The 18,540-nt window shown below is 43.0% G+C and overlaps 1 protein-coding gene across 2 annotated transcripts in view; it reads right to left on the bottom strand.

The window, feature by feature from the left end:
- The window catches only part of FER1L6 (fer-1 like family member 6), a 260,996-nt gene that overhangs the window by 135,022 nt on the left and 107,434 nt on the right, over positions 1 to 18,540 (bottom strand). For both annotated transcript variants that reach the window (XM_055287184.2, XM_055287185.2), the window contains exons 7-12: positions 17,309 to 17,387; positions 15,534 to 15,690; positions 14,760 to 14,946; positions 13,115 to 13,307; positions 9,918 to 10,264; positions 4,569 to 4,677 (exon numbers count right to left, since the gene is read on the bottom strand). In XM_055287184.2, coding sequence (XP_055143159.1) covers positions 4,569 to 4,677; positions 9,918 to 10,264; positions 13,115 to 13,307; positions 14,760 to 14,946; positions 15,534 to 15,690; positions 17,309 to 17,387 — 1,072 coding nt within the window. The remainder of the gene's footprint in view (positions 1 to 4,568; positions 4,678 to 9,917; positions 10,265 to 13,114; positions 13,308 to 14,759; positions 14,947 to 15,533; positions 15,691 to 17,308; positions 17,388 to 18,540) is intronic.

Genomic DNA, 18,540 nt, shown 5'->3' with positions numbered 1-18,540 from the left:
TATCTACTTTTTGTCTTTGATGATGGTGATGTACAGGTGGGTTTTTGGTGTGGATGTCCTTTCTGTTTGTTAGTTTTCCTTCTACCAGACAGGACCCTCAGCTGCAGGTCTGTTGGAGTTTACTAGAGGTCCACTCCAGACCCTGTTTGGCTGGGTGTCAGCAGCGGTGGCTGCAGAGCAGCGGATTTTCGTGAGACCACAAATTCAGCTGTCTGATAGTTCTTCTCGAAGTTTTGTCTCAGAGGAGTACCCGGTTGAATGAGGTGTCAGTCTGTCCCTACTGGGGGGGTGCCTCCCAGTTAGGCTGCTCAGGGGTGAGGGACCCACTTTAGGAGGCAGTCTGTCCGTTCTCAGATCTCCAGCTTCATGCTGGGGGAACCACTACTCTCTTCAAAGCTGTCAGTCAGACAGGGACATTTAAGTCTGTGGAGGTTCTTGCTGAGTTTTTGTTTGTCTGTGCCCTGCCCCCAGAGGTGGAGCCTACAGAGGCAGGCAGGCCTCCCTGAACTGTGGTGGGCTCCACCCAGTTCGAGCTTCCTGGCTGCTTTGTTTACCTAAGCAAGCCTGGGCAATGGCGGGCGCCCCTCCCCCAGCCTCGCTGCCGCCTTGCAGCTTGATCTCAGACTGCTGTGCTAGCAATCAGCGAGACTCCGTGGGCATAGAACCCTCCGAGCCAGGTGCGGGACACAATCTCCTAGTGTGCCGTTTTCCAGGCCCGTTGGAAAAGCGCAGTATTAGGATGGGACTGGCCCGATATTCCAGGTGCCGTCTGTTTCCCCTTTCTTTGACTAGGAAAGGGAACTCCCTGACTCCTTGCGCTTCCCGAGTGAGGCAATGCCTCGCCCTGCTTCGGCTCGCGCACAGTGCGCTTCACCGACTGTCCTGCACCCACTGTTAGGCACTCCCTAGTGAGATGAAACCGGTACCTCAAGCAGAATTGCAGAAATCACCCGTCTTCTGTGTCGCTGGGGCTGGGAGCTGGAGACGGGAGCTGTTCCTATTCGGCCATCTTGGCTCCACCCCCAACTATTTGTATTACAAAAGCTACTGATATTTTAAAAATATTTTAAAAAAGAATTCCCATACAAAAAATGGAAGAGGAGGGAATACTTCCAAACCCATTCTACAAGGCCAGTATTACTCTGAAACCAAAACCATACAAAGACACAAAAAAGAAAATTACAGGCCAATATCCCTGATCAATACTGATGCAAAAATCCTCAACAAAATACTAACAAACAAAATTCGACAACACATTAAAAATATCATTCAGCATGACCAAGTGGGATTTATACCAAGGATGCCAAGATGGTTCAATGTACACAAATCAATATGATACATCACATCAACAGAATGGACAAAAATCATATGATCATTCCAATTTATGTTGAAAAAGCATTTGATAAAATTTAACATCCCTTCGTGATTAAAAAACTCTCAAAACACTGAGTACAGAAGGAACATACCTCAATACAATAAAAGCAATATATGACGGACCCACAGCTAGTTTCACATCAAATGGAAAAAAAACTGAAAGCCTTTCCTTTAAGATCTGGAACAAGAAAAAGATGCCCACTTTCATCCCTGTTACTCAACATAATACTGGAAGTCCTAGAGACAGAAATCCGACAAGAGAAAGAAATAAAGGGCATCCAAATAGGAAATGAAGTAGTCAAATAATCCTTGTTTGCAGATGATATGATATTATATTTGGAAAAACCTAAATATTCCACCAAAAACCTGTTAGAACTGATAAACAAATTCAGTAAAGTTGCAGGATGCAAAATCAACGTTTAAAAATTAGTAGCATTTCTATATGCCAACAGTGAACAATGTGAAAAGGAAATCAAGAAAGTAATCCTGGCCAGGCACAGTGGCTCACGCTTGTAATCCCAGCACTTTGGGAGGCCAAGGTGAGCGGATCACAAGGTCAGGAGATCGAGACCACGGTGAAACCCCGTCTCTACTAAAAATACAAAAAAATTAGCTGGGCGTGGTGGCGGGCGCCTGTAGTCCCAGCTACTCGGAGAGGCTGAGGCAGAATAGCGTGAACCCGGGAGGCGGAGCTTGCAGTGAGCCAAGATTGCGCCACTGCACTCCAGCCTGGGTGACAGAACGAGACTCCATCTCATAAAAAATAAATAAATAACGTAATCCCATTTACAATAGCCACAAATAAAGTAAAATACCTAGGAATAAACTTAATCCAAGAAGTGAAAGATCTCCACAACGAAAACTATAAAACACTGGTGAAAGAAATTGAAGAAGACACAAAAAAATAGACACATATTCCATGTTCATGGATTGAAAGAATCAGTATTGTTAAAACATCCACACTACCCAAAGCGATCTACAGATTCAATGCAATCTCTGTCAAAATACCAATGACATTCTTCATAGAAATAGAAAAAAATCCTAAAATTTACATGGAACCACAAGAGACGCAGAATAGCCAAAGCTATTCTAAGCAAAAAGAACAAAACTAGAGGAATCATATTACCTGATTTCAAATTATGTTACAGAGCTATAGTAACCACAACAGTGTGGTACTGGCATAACAACAAACACATGGACAATGGAACAGAATAGAAAACCCAGAAATAAATCTATTCATCTATAGTGAACTTTTTTTTTTTTTTGAGACATTCTGCCTGTTTTTTTTGAGTTGCATTCTGTCACCCAGGCTGGAGTGCAGTGGTGCAATCTCAGCTCACTGCAACCTCTGCCTCCTGGGTTCAAGTGATTCTCCTGCCTCAGCCTCCCGAGTAGCTGGGATTACAGGCACACACCACCACGCCTGGCTAATTTTTGTATTTTTAGTAGAGACGGGGTTTCACCATGGTCTGGAACTCCTGACCTCGTGATCCACCTGCCTCGGCCTCCCAAAGTGCTGGGATTACAGCCGTGAGCCACCGCACCTGGCCAGTGAACTCATTTTTTTACGAAAGTATCAAGAACATATGTTGGGAAAAGGACAGTCTCTTCAATAAATGGTGCTGGGAAAACTGGATAGCCATATAAAGAAGAATGAAACCAGACCCCTATGTCCCACCATATACAAAAACCAAATCAAAATGGATTAAAGACTTAAATCTAAGTCCTCAAACTATAAGCTACTACAAGAAAACATTGGGAAAACTCTCCAGGGCATTGATCTGGGCAAAGATTTATTGAGTAATACACCACAAGCATATGTAACCAAAACAAAAATGGACAAATGGGATCACATTGAGTTAAAAAGCTGATGTACATCAAAGGAAACAATTCATAAAGTGAGGAGACAATCCACAGAACAGGAGAAAATATCTGCATCCTATCTATCTGACAAGGGATTAACAACCAGAAGATATAAGGAGCTCTAACGACTCTATGGGAAAAAAATCCAATAATCTGATTTTAAAATAGGTGAAAGATCTGAATAGCCATTTCTCAAAGAAAGACATCCAAATGGCAAACAAGCATATGAAAAGGCGCTTAGCATCATTAACCATCAGAGAAACATAAATCAAACTTCAATGATATATCATTTCACCCCAGTTAAAATGGCTTGTCTCCAAATAACAGGCTAATAACAAATGCTGGTGAGGATGTGGAGAAAAGCGAACCCCCATGCATTGTTGGTGGGAATGCAAATTAGTACAACCACTATGGAGAACAGTTTGATGGTTCCTCAGAAAACTAAAAATAGAACTACCATATGAGCCAGCAATCCCACTGTTGGGTGTATATCCAAAAGAAAGGAAGTCAGTATATCGAAGAGATGTCTGCACTCCTATGTCCGTTACAGCACTATTTACAATAGCTAAGATTTGGAAGCAACCTAAATGTCCATCAACAGATGAATGGATAAAGAAAATGTGATACATACGCACAATGGAGTACTATTCATCCATGAAAAAGAATGAGAACCTGTCATTTGCAGCAACGTGGATGGAACTGGAGGTTATCATGTTAAGTGAAACAAGCCAGGCACAGAAAGACAAACTTCACATGTTCTCACTTATCTGGAGAAGCTAAAAATTAAAATAAACTCATTGAGATAGAGAGTGAAACGATGGTTACCAAAGGCTGGGAAGGCTAGTGGGAGGCAGGGGAGAAGTGCAGATGGTTAATGGGTACAAAAATATAGTTCAATAGAATGAATAAGATCTAGTATTTGATAGCACAACAGGTGAGTACGGTCAACAACTTATTGTACATTTTTAAGTAACTAAAAGAGTGTAATTGGATTGTTGGTAACTAAAGAAAGGATAAATGCTTGAGGTGATAGATCCCCTATATACCCTAGTGGGATTATTACATATTGTATACCTACATCAAAATCTCATGTACCCCATAAATATATATACCTACTATGTACCCACAAAACTTCGAATTTAAATTTAAAAGAAAATAAATCTATCCTTTATATATTGACAGTAGAGTAGACAAGGAATTGTTCATCTCATTCTGAGATGCAAACCTCCACCAGAGTGCTATTATCTTCATGTAAGGCACTAACTCTTTTATTCAAGAAATAGATACTAAATCCATGCTGTGTGCCTGGCACCGTGCTTATCTGTACTTACCAATAGAAACTTCAAAGCTTATGGGTTTATCTCCAATCTTCCGGTCAATCATGGTAGCTTCAAAAAATGCTCCAAAGAGTAAAAATTCCTCATTTTTTTCTGGTACAATCTACAGAAAGAAAACAAAATTATTAGGCAGAACTGGCTTTTTCTCTTATTAGGAAGCTGCTTTGTGATGCTGGCCTCATCCAGCATAATTTATAAACATTTGGGTCTCTGTTTCAGCCTGAAATGGCACAGCGTTTCCCCCAAAATCAGACATGCATGAATCAGGATCTGCAAACTGCAGATCCAAATTTAGTCATTCATCTAGAATGATGCAGTCTCAACCTCCTGAGCTTCTACCTTAAAACAAAAATCCTTTTAACAAATAAACTTGGTGTGCATATCTGTCTAGGATGCTGCTGGTGAAACACGGGTTTGGAATTACCTTTTGGAGATTGGGGTTTTAGAAAACAGAATATCAAAGACAAGAAACAGAATTACAGGATAAAATCCTTAGATTTGAGCATAACTTTATGGCTTACACAGGGTAGTCAGATACATTATGCTATTTGTTCCTCCTTGCAACCTTAAGAGGTCAAAATTTGGATCATCCCCATTTAACAAATAAGGAAACTGAGGGAACTAAGGCTTGAGGTTGTCAAGTAACTTTCCCAAGTATACTCACCATAGACCCAGTGCTCTTTGAACTCAAACATGTATTAACCCAATGCATTAACGCTGACCAGAATCAAACTTTACTTCACCAGATAAGCAAGCCCGTATAAAAAGAAACAGCAGATTAGTCACATGTACAAGCATTGGCCAATCATGTGTATCTAGGGTGGGCTACCTTCACTGTGGTTGCTGCTGTGAAGGGTACACAGGTCCCAGAATCACAGGTGCCTTCATATTAAAAAGGACCTTAGAGTTCATCTACTCCAACCTCCACCTTATACCTGAATAAACTAATGCTTCCCAAGGTCTCACACAGCAAATTAAAGTCAGCCAAGACTCAAGGCCTGGTTTCCAACAAGGCTGCCTTCTCAAGGAGCCCAGTCTGGAAGACTAGACTATAACAAGTCATAAGACAGGAGTCATCACAAGGAAATACACAATTATTTGCAAATGACTCTTGTTGACAAGGAAAAGGCTGATGCTTCAGGGAGCAGATGTTGCTGGACCCAGTGACACAGCATTACATTTCTGAGCTAAGAGGCTGAGTCGACTGGACCCATACATTCTGTGCTTCCTGGTTTTGCAATTGGATTGATTGAACTCTGCAGGAACAGCCATAAGGACAATCTAAGGAAATAAAGCAATTGTGGCCCCAGGGATCAAGAGCTTCATTGAGCTGAGAGTCCTAGACAGGTGCCTCAGAGAGCCAAAGGGTTTCCATATCATTAGGTGAAGGATAACCCCTTCTTTCATACAGAAGCTACTGTGGTGCCAGTCTTCCTAGGAAATGTTCCTTGTGACCAGAAAATGTTGAACAGGGTGAGGCTCAGTGCTGGATCTTAGTCAACGAACATACCCTCCTCCTACCACTCTATCCACTGACTATTAACTAGCCTCCTATCTCACCTTCCTGAGGCTGAGTTTACTCTCTAGGAGGAGGTTAAAAACCACGGAGAGAAGCTGGGTGTGGTGGCCTGTAGCATCAGCTACTCGGAAGGATCTGGTGGGAAGATCGTTTGAGCCCAGGAGTTTGAGGCCAGCCTGGGTAACATAGCAAGATCCTGTCGCTAAAAATAAAAACCACAAAACAGGGAACTACTAAGAGACCTGGAGGGAATGTAGGCCATGTAGCCGAGAGAGGAATTTCAGGATCCAAAGCCAGACAAAAAATCCTTCTTCAAATCTCAACCCTTCCACTCCCAGGCTGATTGACTTTAAGCAAATCATGTCTATTCTCTGGGTGTCATGTTCCTCACCTGTGAAATAACCACCATCATTGGGCTTTCAGGGAGGAGAGGGGGCAGAAATGATATCATTCATGTTGAGCATCTAGTAAAAAGCCTGCACATATCACCATAAATGGCAGTCGAAATAAGTATTTCAGCAGGGCAGAATTGATGTCTTCATTCCACTCATCCTACAAGGTTTAACTCAAATGTCTTTCCATTCTAGAAGCACATCTCGGTTCCTCAAGCTGGTGAAATGATGACAGATAATGTTTACTGACCTCTTACTATGTGTCAGATATGGTATTAAGAACTTTGCCCACGTTATATCCTGTAATTCTCACAACTACACCAGGAAAGAGGCACTTCTACTTTACTCATTCACAGACGATGACACTGCAGTCCAGTGAGATTAAATCTCTGCCCAAAATTATTAAGCATAACTAAGATTTATTGAGCACTATGTACGAGGCTCTGTTCTGAGCATATTTTCATATATTCATTTATCAAATCCTTAATAAGAGGCTGAGAAGCAAGAGGTTATTCTTGGAAATAAGCATAGGGAGGTTAAGTCACTTACTCAGGTTCAAATGCAGGCAATGTTTCTCCAGAGGCCAAGCAGTAACCACTGCACCATACTGCCACAATTTACATCCAGCTATCTTACTTGGGGGCTTAACATTTTAATAATTATACTTCACTCACTCCAGGAAATAATAGCACTTTATCTGTACCTCCTTAAAGCCCTTACCACTTTCTACTTCCTGTTACATTTATATTTCATACCTCTCCTTCTATATCATAAACTCCATGGAGTTAGGCTCTATTTTTATTCTTACCAATATCGAGGATGACATTTAAATAAGAAGCTAGTCAGTGTGTTCACAGAATTTTAAAAATGAACCCATTTTTAGATTGGCTATGATCTGTGAAAATTTGGCACAGGGGAGATAAGCTTTGAGGGGTAATGGGGGTGAGTTGACAAAGCCAGCATCATGGGATCTCTCAGCTGTCCAGATGGGCAATGAAGGTATGGCTGCAGCTGGGGAGAGGGGAGATTGGAGCCTGAGAAGAGTTGAAAAAGAAGATGCTGCAAGAAAGGGGATCATCATGTTGATGAGGGTGAGCCATGAGCTGTTCAGGTGTGAGGAAGGTTGAAGCCCAGTGTGGTGGCTTTAAAATATATCCACAAATTCTTTGCTAATCTTCCCCTCAAAAAGTGAAACCTAATTCTCCTCCCTTTGAGGATAGGCTGGACTAAATGATTCATTTCTAACAAACAGAACATAGCAGATATGTCAATGTGTGACCTCTGTGGCCAGGTCATGAAAGACAGTTTCAGCCTTGCTCCCTCTTGGATCTGGGGAAGGCCAGCTGCCATGTCACAGGATCCTCAAGCAGTCTGTAGGAGGATCCACAGAATGAGGATGAGGCCTCCTGCCAAGAGCCAACAAAGAATCACAGTCTCCTGCCATGTGAGGGGCCATCTTCTGAGTGGGTTCTCCAGCCACAGTCAAACCTTCAGATCATGACAGCCCCTGCCTCGCCCTTGATGGAAACTTCACGAGATCCTGAGGCAGAACCACTGAGCTATGCTATTCCCAAATTCCTCATCTACAGAGAAAATAAATGTTTGTTGTTTTAAGCTGCCAAGTTTTGAGATATGTTATCATGCAGCCATAGATAACTAATAAACCCAGCAAGATACTGGCCACAAACAGAAGCCAAGATGAAGAGTGGAGGGAGGGGAAATAAGGGTTTAAATAGTGTCTGAATTTTACCTCTCTATTACCTACTACACAATAGCCAAGATACACCCCCCCACAGCCTGTAGACAAATGTACTTTCTACCCCACATAAGTTCCCAACTTCCCTTGCTTTCTGATAGAATCTACTTCAAGTGTCTTCGTCAAAATATCTTAAACATATTTCGACTTGGATTAAGAAAATATTTTTCTAGCCTCTTTCTACTTGGCAATCCTTGTTTAGAAAAGAATAGGCAGCTTCAACCCACAGCAGGAAAAACGACTGCAGGGATAGATGGAGATATCAGTTTAGGTAGCTACTAAGCCACCCACAGCTTCTGGTGAAATTCAAAGTTAAGTCTCCAAAGTTGGCATGTATTCTCAAGAAACACCCCTAAACACAATCCCATATAGATAATATAAGTTCTAACCACAACAAACTGGCGCACACGTTTTCAGATAATATTTCCCAATACAGTATGTGAACTCAGAGGAGAGAACTGGGGAGGTCCACTAAATTTCCAAAGTCACAAACAGATTGGAAAGCTCTGAATAGCTGCTTCCTGGTGGTGGGAGAAAACCATAGCGACACTGACGACAACAACAACAACAAACGCATTGCCTGCTTCCTATGTATGTGCTAAGAACTCTGCTAACCATTTTATACGCATTTCCTCATTTAACCCCCAAAGATGCCTATGGCAGGGTAACTATTAACTATCTCATTTTGTTGATGGTAAACTAAAACACAGAGAGGTGTTAGTGTCGGAGCCATAACTACAACCCACCCCAAGATTTCCAGCCCTGTGCTCCAACCTTTCCCCTACACGGTTTCTTAAGATTTATTAGATCCCAGCAACCAAAACAAATGCCTCTTCCAAGGCTAAGGTGACCTTCTGCTATACTCCTTTGGACTCTCTAGTCTCTCCTAGAAATGAACAGCTCTGGGATTTCTAGCATCACCTCCCTTCCCTACCCGAAATTATTGCCTAGTTGACCGAGAAGCATACATCTAGAGGCAGAATTAGCCAAGCTGGGAGCTGGAATCTACCTACCTCTGCTACTGACAAAACATGAAGCTCTTTCATTTGCTTAAGTGCAAATTACCATTGATAAACTAAACAGTAGAGAGAATATTCACCATTTGTACTCCTCTTAGAGTCTCATATCTCTTTCCCATAAGACAGAACCAGGCTGGGAAAGTGCTAACATGCTTCATGGTAAGTAATAAGCATTCCCTAAAGTTGTGATTTCCCGAACAGGTTTGGGGTAGGGGTGTAGGTTTCTCAATTTCTTATATCCCAGCTTGTCACCTACTCTTCCTCCTCTTCATTCCTCATCCAAAATTATCTCCCATCCAGAGCTTACTCCAAGCTAACACAACTAAACAAAATTAGGCCACAGATAGAGTTTAATCAATCCCGTACCACCCACTCCCACCAACTCCTCCAGAGCACTTTTATTTCTCTTTACTTGCGTTTCCATGGGAATTGTATTTGGGGGAGTGGGGGATTCAAAGGAATTTATCATAAGCAGATGGCTGTGAAGTGTGCAAGAGGGGGCAGAGGATCAGCCTCAGAACACAGGGCTGGGCCAACACAAATTTTTCAGGGGGAGTAAGACATATTCTGACAATACCTTCAGAAACCTGTGACGGGGCAGTCACTGCTCTGGTTCACCTCACAGGTAAAGTACCATAAAGCAGTGCCCAGACCTACCTCGGGGGGGACATCGAATGATTCCACCTCCACCTCAGTTGAGTTAGTTTTGTTTGAAGCCTGTTGGGATTTTCCGTCTTCAGTTTTGTCAGCCTTCTCTTTACCTTTGGAAGATTTGGAGTCTTTGTCCTTGGAAGGCAACTTGAGCTCCTTCAGGGCCTTGGAAAATTTAGATTCCTGTGCCCCTCCTGAGAGGATTTCCACTGCAATTTCTACCAAGATTCTGCCCCTGAATGACACACCTTCCCCAAAGCCTTCGTTCATTTCCTGGTAGTCATCCATCAGACTGTGGTTCCTGGGCGAGCCATACAGGTTAATCCAGGCAGGCCCAAAGGTGGGAAGAAAGCCTAGAGAGACCCCAGGTTTTAGTTATCTCATTATGTTTTTGCTTTATAAAAGTTGCACACATTCATTTCAAAATGTAGAATATCCAAGAAAGACAAAAGAAAATATTGACAGGATACCCCATCACCAAAAGACAACTACGATTGCCATCTTGCCGTATTTCCTTCTGGTCTTTTTTGCATTCATGTTTACACTTGTTCACAGTTGTACTAATACCATAAATGCCAATCTGCATTCTGTTCTGTTCATGTATTCATCAAATGTTTATTGATTCCCCTATGTTCTCCAGTAGGCTCTATGTTTAGTGCCAGGTACCATGCTAGATACTAAACGGAGCCTGGTGGAGAACAAAGCAGGTATAAACATTAAACATAAATATTTACAGTGCAAACACGATGGAGGAAATACACTTTGTGTTGCAAGAAAAAGTAACAGGCTGATGTAACATAGAGGGGAGTTAGGCAGGCAGAGAAGAGAGAGAGTGTGCGTTCTGGCTAGAGGGAGCAGCATGTGCCAGTTAGAAAGGAGCTTGGAGCTAGAGATGAACTCTGTGGGAGAGTTTGAAGAGGTAGGTGGGTCTTGGGGCCTTGATAAAAATTTTGGCCCTTATCCTAAAAACTACAGAAATGTTTCAAAGGGATTTAAGCAAATATGTGACATAATCATATGTCTTAAGATCACTATGGCTGTTATATGAAGGGTTAGAAGAATGCATGTGGGCTAACTGGTTCAAGAACCACTTCATCATCAAAACTGAAGACCAGCAGCGTCTTGAACCAGGGAGAAGGTAGTGGAGACTGAGACAGGTAAATGTTTCAAGATACGTTCTGAACATAGAATTTAAAAGACCTGGTGATTTGAACTTACTGCTGATGTATTTTCCCTTCTTAATACATAGTGTCTGAGAAAATGCACTGTCTATGGCAACATCTTGATGGCAACATCTCGATGACAGGCAGTACAGCCTGGTGGCTCTGAGGCCTGAGTTCAAATCTCAGCTCTGTCATGTTCAAGCTGTGTGACCTTGGGCAGTTTTTAAACTTCCCCATGTTTCAGTTTCCTCACCTCTAAAAGGCAGATGTTAATAGTACCTGTCACATCTTTAATTTTGAGCCCCAGCTAATCCACTGAGCCAGCCAGGCAGAGGTCAGGTCAAAGAATTTCCACTCAGTATATGGCATTTTATTTCTCAAAATTAAAAGAAACTATCAATTGAGTGCTTCACGCAGGCCCTTAGGAAGTGCTAAGAATATAGGCTATTATTATGAAAAAGCAAATATATCATAATCTGCTTAACAATCCCCCAGTGTGGACAAGTAGATGTTTCCATATGTGGAAACTATTATCAATAGTTTTATGCCTACACATTTCCTATCCCCTTCTCCCATAGACTGGATTCTAGCCCTCCCTTGAGTAGACTTAAATATAAGAATATTGTATTAAAAAGGATAGAAAGATTTTATGGTCCTGATGTCTATATTTTAAATCACTGACATATATCTTCCTGAATGCCATCAAGATGTTCCTAAAAGGCTGTAAATAAAACATGTTTACATCTAGCTGAGAATTGTATAGATGGGCCGAGGGTGCTTTCTGCATATAGCAATCTTGTGGCAAACACTTCCATAATGTAAAGATGTAGACAAAGGTATTTATTTACTGAGGCCTCTCTATGGTATCTGTTAGGGACATAAAAATGTGTAAATCTTGTTCACTGCTCTTGACATGCCTTTAGTCTAATCAAGTAAAAAATTAAATTACATTAACTTCATATACAGATGGCATGTGATATATTTATTAGTGTATATATTTGTATATGTATGTGTGATTATATGTATGTAGATACACATGCATGTGCATGTATGTATGCAAAAAATATGTCAATTAATATAAATTTGTAGCACAGAGAAAGATTGCCTGGGAATTCAAAGAAGGGAAGGTTTGTTGGGCTTTTCAGAGAATTATCTACTAATTTGGGTTTTGCAAATAAAGAGCCATATACTGAGTGGAAATTCTTTTACCTGACCTCTGCCTGGCTGGCTCGGTGGATTAGCTGGGGCTCTCAGCTCCCACCCTGGCTCACAGTGTGCACAGTCAGTGCACCTCGCTGCTATTCCTGCACTCTCAGGCTCCCATCAATGGGTTGAAGACACAATTTTTGTTGGTACCATTTATCTTGTGGGCCATACTAAAATATGTAGTAGGCCATATTTGGCCCATAGACCTTAGTTTACCAATCTCTGATTTACTCTAAATGTCTCATTTTTCAATTATGGGAAGACTGACTTCCTCAAGGACACATAGCAGTGTTTGTGGAAGACCTGGGACCAGGAGCAAACCTCCTGGCTCCCAGAGCCTGGCTTCATCCATTGCCCTGAACCAACTCAAACCACAGACCCTACAGTAGCATGGAAAGTGCCTAATACATGGAAGGTGCTCTAACCCAGAGGCCCCTGAACCCCCAGAGCCATGGACCAGTACCCATCCTGTTAGGAACTGGGCCGCAAGAGATGAGCAGCAGGCAAGTCAGCATTACCACCTAGATCCACCTTTCAGATTAGCGGTGGCAATAGATTCTCATAGGAGTACAAACCATACTGTGAACTGCACATACAAGGGACCTAGGTTGCGTGCTCCTTATGAGGAGGCTCCTAATGCCTGATGATCTGAAGTGGAACAGTTTCATCCCAAAACCATCCCCCTACCCATTCATGGAAAAATAGTCTTCCATAAAACTGGTATCTGGTGCCAAAAAGGCTGGGGACTGCTGCTCTAGCCCACCCCTTTTAAAGATGAGAGATCTAAAGCAAGCATTTTGAGACATTTTTCAAGTCAGATGGGTGGGACTTTACCTTTGTCTCCATCCTGTTCATTGGAGATTTTCTTCAGGTCAATGAAATGGGTTGCCAGTGCTACGTCATTCACGCTGCCTTCATCCCACACCTGGATTTTCACCCTCCGACACAAGGGAGGGAACATTTCCTTGAAGATCACCTGTTCATGCCACACAGGATCAGCGCAGTTCTTCTGCACTGTGGTTCGCCCCTAAAAACACAGCCAGGAGGACATGAGTCATAGAAGGGAGTGACTGACTGCAGAAAACTCTTCAAGCTAGCTGGAAGTATAAAGCGAGTTTTCAAAGATAACGAACCTGCTTCTGACACCCACGAAAATCAGTTACACTCAGCGAACGTGACTGATGACCTGCTCTATGCTGGACACTGTGCCAGGTATCTGGGACAAAGTCACGTCACAGCCCTGCCCTCAGGAAGTTCTGATCAGCATATTGGGGAATGGGAGTTCTGTGCATCTCCAGGAATACAGTGGATGTAGTTACACCATGAGCTCATATTTTGTAGAAGTATGACCTTGTGTGAATCACTCTTCCAGTCTGGCCCTCAATTTCCTTGTCATAAAGTGGAGGTGATGTCTTATATGATCTCCAAGTTCAGCCCAAGTCAAAAATACTTCAGTGTTCACCCCTGCCAAGGGGACACAATCAGGGTAGGTCTGTATTTTAATGGCAGAGATAACATGTGCGTGAGTTGAAGCTTCAAAATCCAGCCAACCAGCTTTAATCTCTGACCATGTACACAGGCCCTGACACTTCCAATGGCTCCTGAGCAGGGAAAAGCGATGTCCAGGCTTACATAAGACAAGGACTACCTGAGGAGATTGTGGAACAGATCAGGAGGTGGATGGAAATTCTAAGACAGGGACTACCTGAGGAGATTGTGGAACAGATCAGGAGGTAGATGGAAATTCTAAGACAGGGACTACCTGAGGAGATTGTGGAACAGATCAGGAGGTGGATGGAAATTCTAAGACAGGGACTACCTGGGGAGATTGTGGAACAGGTCAGGAGGTGGGTGGAAATTCTACCGGACCTGGGGACTGAATAAACAGCTCATAGAAGTAGCCAGGGGTGAGGAAGGATGCCTGTCTGCCTGTGTCCTAAACCACAATCCACCCATAGCTCCTTTCCATTTCCTCCAATTAAAAGTGAGTGAGTAACCCTCCCCTATTTCCCTGCCATATCTCGTTGCCTTTTCTTTTTTTTTTTTTTTTTTTTTTTAAAGACAGAGTCTTGCTCTGTCACCCAGGCTGGAGCACAGTGGTACAATCTCTGCTCACTGCAACCTCCGCCTCTCAAGTTCAAGCAATTCTTATGTCTTAGCCACCCAGTAGCTGGGATTACAGGGATGCACCACCATGCCCAGCTAATTTTTTGTGTGTTTCTGGTTGAGACAGTGCTTCGCCATGTTGGCCAGGCTGGTTTTGAGCTCCTGGCCTCAAGTGATTCACCGCCTCAGCCTGCCAAAGTGCTGGAATTACAGGTGTGAGCCACCTCGCCTGGCCCCATTGCCTTTTTGTGACAAAGCTTTTGCTTTCAAGTCACTTCCTAATTTTTATTAATTTGATTTGATTAAACATATCTTGGATAGAGAGCAGGGCCCTGGCCCAGGCCAGGCAGTGTTAGTGACAATGGTTCCTCACCATCTGCCCAGCAAAGGAGACCTCCACAAAGGGATCCACCAGGTCCTTACTGTCACCCACAAATGCCTTGGTGACGTTCGCCATGATGCTTGAATTCATTTTGGGCAACCCTTCTGCTTTGTAGAGTCTCACATAGAATCTGGCCCAGGGTCTCTCTGATGGAAACCCATCAGGGATCAAAAGGTTCCTTAGAGGGAGACAAAAACAAATGAAAAAGCTCTCTCAATTGAAGAAGCAGAGAGAAAAGCCAGGAGCAATTTGGAGGCAGAAAGATCCCAATATAAGACAAATCTGAAAAGAGTAAGATTCATTGCTGAAATGAGTTTTCTTCATAGTGTAAATGACAGAGAATGGTATGAATAGAGTGAATGAAGACTCATTCAGGTCCTAGGATAGGATAAATACTGTCTCCCACTCTGAACCTTAAAAGAGGTGCATTTAAGTCTTCCCACATCACAAACCAGTGATTGAAATTATAATTCCTTCAAAGAAAACTCAGCTACATTCAGAAAAATTGGATAAGCTTAGGAATAGCTTGTCTATTATGAGTTATTATAGGAAGACAGACAGTTCTTGCCCTAGAACCTGACCTCCCGAAGGAGAGTCATACCTTGATAGGACACATCTTGGTGTCTCATAGAGCAGAATGCCAGGTGGCCAAGCTGAGAACAAGCATGGTTCTCATGTACCCATAAGAAAAGTGGTGAGGGAGGGAAAAAAGATTAAAATTGGACATATCATTTCTATGCACAGCCCAGGATGGACCTGTCTTACTTTTCTATTTGCTCCTCGGTGTCAGAAGTTTTAGGGCTGGTCTTCAAGACGTCGCCTTTTCCCATCACGCTGATGTCACATTTCAGGTATCCCTTGGTGCCAGTCCTGATGTCACCAGGGTCTGTGAGCAGGGCCCACTTGTCGCAGAACTGATGACCTGTGAAAGCACCCTGACAGCTCACATCCTTCACAGATGGGCCCAGAAGCCCCACCCCTTTCTCTCCCATGCGCCAAGGCCTCCCAGGCTCTCCTCCCTCTGTTGCTCTGGGTGGTAAATCATCTCAGTTATTTCCAAACCTCATGCTGCTTCCCTCTTCCTTTCCCTCCTCTCCCTTTGCTTCCTACCAGTTCTCCATCTTTTCCCCCAATTTACCATAGATTCTTGGGAAGGCATTGACCTAGTAGAAATCACTGAGACAAGGTTCCGTCTTTGATGGAATAGGGGGACATTAATGAAGTGTAGAAGTCACATACGTATTATTTACCCACAGGACGTAAATGTGGCTCCTGGGTCTTTTTGTTTGACCTCACTGTGAATCAAAACTTCCAAGATGGCTTACATAATCTAGACTTCTGGCTTTTCTTTAAAAATGGTAAGTTCTGGGAATACTGGCTTCACATTTCTTTTTTTTTTTTTTTTTTTTTTTTTTTGAGACAGAGTCTCACTGCGATGCCCAGGCTGGAGAGCAATGGCATGATCTTGGCTCACTGCAACCTCTGCCTCCTTTGTTCAAGCCATTCTCCTGCCTCAGTCTTCCAAGTAGCTGGGACTGCAGGTACGCACCATCACGCCCAGCTAATTTTTGTATTTTTAGTAGAGACGGGGTTTCACCATATTGGCCAGGCTGGTCTTGAAGTCCTGACCTCAAGTGACCCACCCGCCTCAACCTCCCAAAGTGCCGGGATTACAAGTGTGAGCCACTGCGCCCGGCCACTGGCTTCAGACTCCTACATGACAGTAAATACCAAAGGCGCTAAGTAGCCACTGCCCTTGTATATGGAGCACAAGCCTTCCTGTCTCCTTTCCCAGACTCCACTGTTCCTTTATGCCTCACACTCAGGCTGCTGCACGCAGCTATGCTTCCTGTCTGGCCCCTGCAGTCACAGGAGTTGGAATCCCTGTTGAAGATAGGGGGCCTTTCATAAAAAGATCTGTGCTGGCTCTTTTACTTATTTGCTCTTGACCTTGAACAAATTACGTTGCTTCTCTGCGTTTCTCTTTCCTACAAATCAGGGATAATAATAAGTACAGCAAATCCTTTGTATAAGGATACAAAATGCTGTAGTCATTATTATGAGTGAGACTCTTTACTAAGCATTTTGTGTGTATTAACTTACTCAATCCTCCAACAAACCTATGAAGGAAGTAGTAAGTTATCCTCATTTCTACAGATGAGGAAACTGAGGCCCAGAGAAGTTAAGTCATTTGCCCAAGGTTGCACAGCTAGGAAATAGAGTGGGATTTGAACCCAGGCAATCTGACTCCAGAGTCTGTATTCTTAGCTCCTATATTCCATTGCCTCTCCTGTCCATATCTCAATTGGACAGAATTTGTGTGAGAAAAAAAACTCCCCAGAAGTAGACATATAAAATAATTTTATCATGAGACTGTAAAACATTTGAGGGCAAGAGTTATGTCTCATTCAACTTTGTATAACTGGTGCTCAGTGTTATTGAATGAATGGTCACACAGGTGAGTGAATGAATGGGATGACCTCCACGTGCTATAAACCAAAGACAAGTGAGATTCAGATGGGGAGGTGATGTTTTCTTACCAGGTTGGTTGTACACGGTCCCCAGGTCTACTTTGAAAGAGCCAATCAATACACTTCCTATCAGCTTGTGGTGAAAGACCTGAGGAGAGAGAGAGCAGGGAGCATGGCAGATTTACCTTGAGGATAAGAGGCCTTGACCCTTGTCTAGCTTTGACCCTGTCTGGAGCACAGTGGAGTTTGGCCATCAAACCACAAGGCCGTAAAGGACCTCCAGAAGCCTCTCACCTTCACCTCTTGCTCTTAGCAGGATTTTAGCTAATCTTCCATAGAAGGATGCCTGACAACTCTCAGTGCCTGCAAGCTTCCTTTAACCAAAATAAACCTGAGTACAGCTTACCCTTCAACACCCATCTCTTCCTGCTGAAATTTTCCCTATCTTTCAGTACCTAGAACATGTCACCTCCGCCACGCAGTCCCCCCAAACTGAAAATGTTCCTTTTCTCCCCTAAACTCCTGCAACTTTGCTCACAACTTTCTCAGATAACTCATCACATATTGCCTTGAATCATTTTAGGCACGTACAACAGTGAGAACAAAGGAGGTGATCACCCTCAATATTCTGTCTGATCAGGGCCAGCAGAGGGCCTGGCTTGGTTACAGCAGCCCATTTTCATGCTAATGCTCTCAGGATGAGGAAGTTCTAAAGGAAGGTGCAGAGCTGGTGCCAGGTTGAAAAGCCACAACATACGAGAAACTGCTGAAGAACCAGGAGAAAAGTTCAATCTTTCACCCATAAAAGAGAAAACTGGCAGGTGTGGAGAAAGGGCAATGGCAACTGAAGTGTCTTTAAATCATGTAAATGCCATCATGCAGAAGAGAGAGTAAGTTCCCCTCTACAGTTCCCAAATAACAGGATGAAAGATTTCCACTCAATGTAAGAACAATGTTTGTAACTGTCAGAACTTCCCAGCAATGGAATGAGCTTTCCTAGAGGTAGCGACCTCCCTATCACTGCAAATAATCAAGTTATGCCCCCAAGAACTCCATGTAGTAAAGGAAGAGGAGAAGGATTCTTGCACCAGTTGGAAGTTATACAAGATGTCCTCTGAGCTTCCTTCTAACTATAAAATCCTATAAGCTCCTTAAGTCAAGGACAGTTTCCTCCTGTCATCCACCCATCACATGGCCTTGTTCACAATATTCAATAAACATTCAGTGAATTAATGAATGATTGACTAATTGAATGCAGATGAACAGAAGGCTTTTGCAGCTTCCAAACAGCTCCTTTTTGC

Source organism: Symphalangus syndactylus, chromosome 7 (assembly GCF_028878055.3).
Source record: "Symphalangus syndactylus isolate Jambi chromosome 7, NHGRI_mSymSyn1-v2.1_pri, whole genome shotgun sequence".
NCBI lineage: Eukaryota > Metazoa > Chordata > Mammalia > Primates > Hylobatidae > Symphalangus > Symphalangus syndactylus.
The sequence above is the reverse complement of the archived record's forward strand: the minus strand, read 5'-3'. Positions and strand labels throughout refer to the sequence as shown.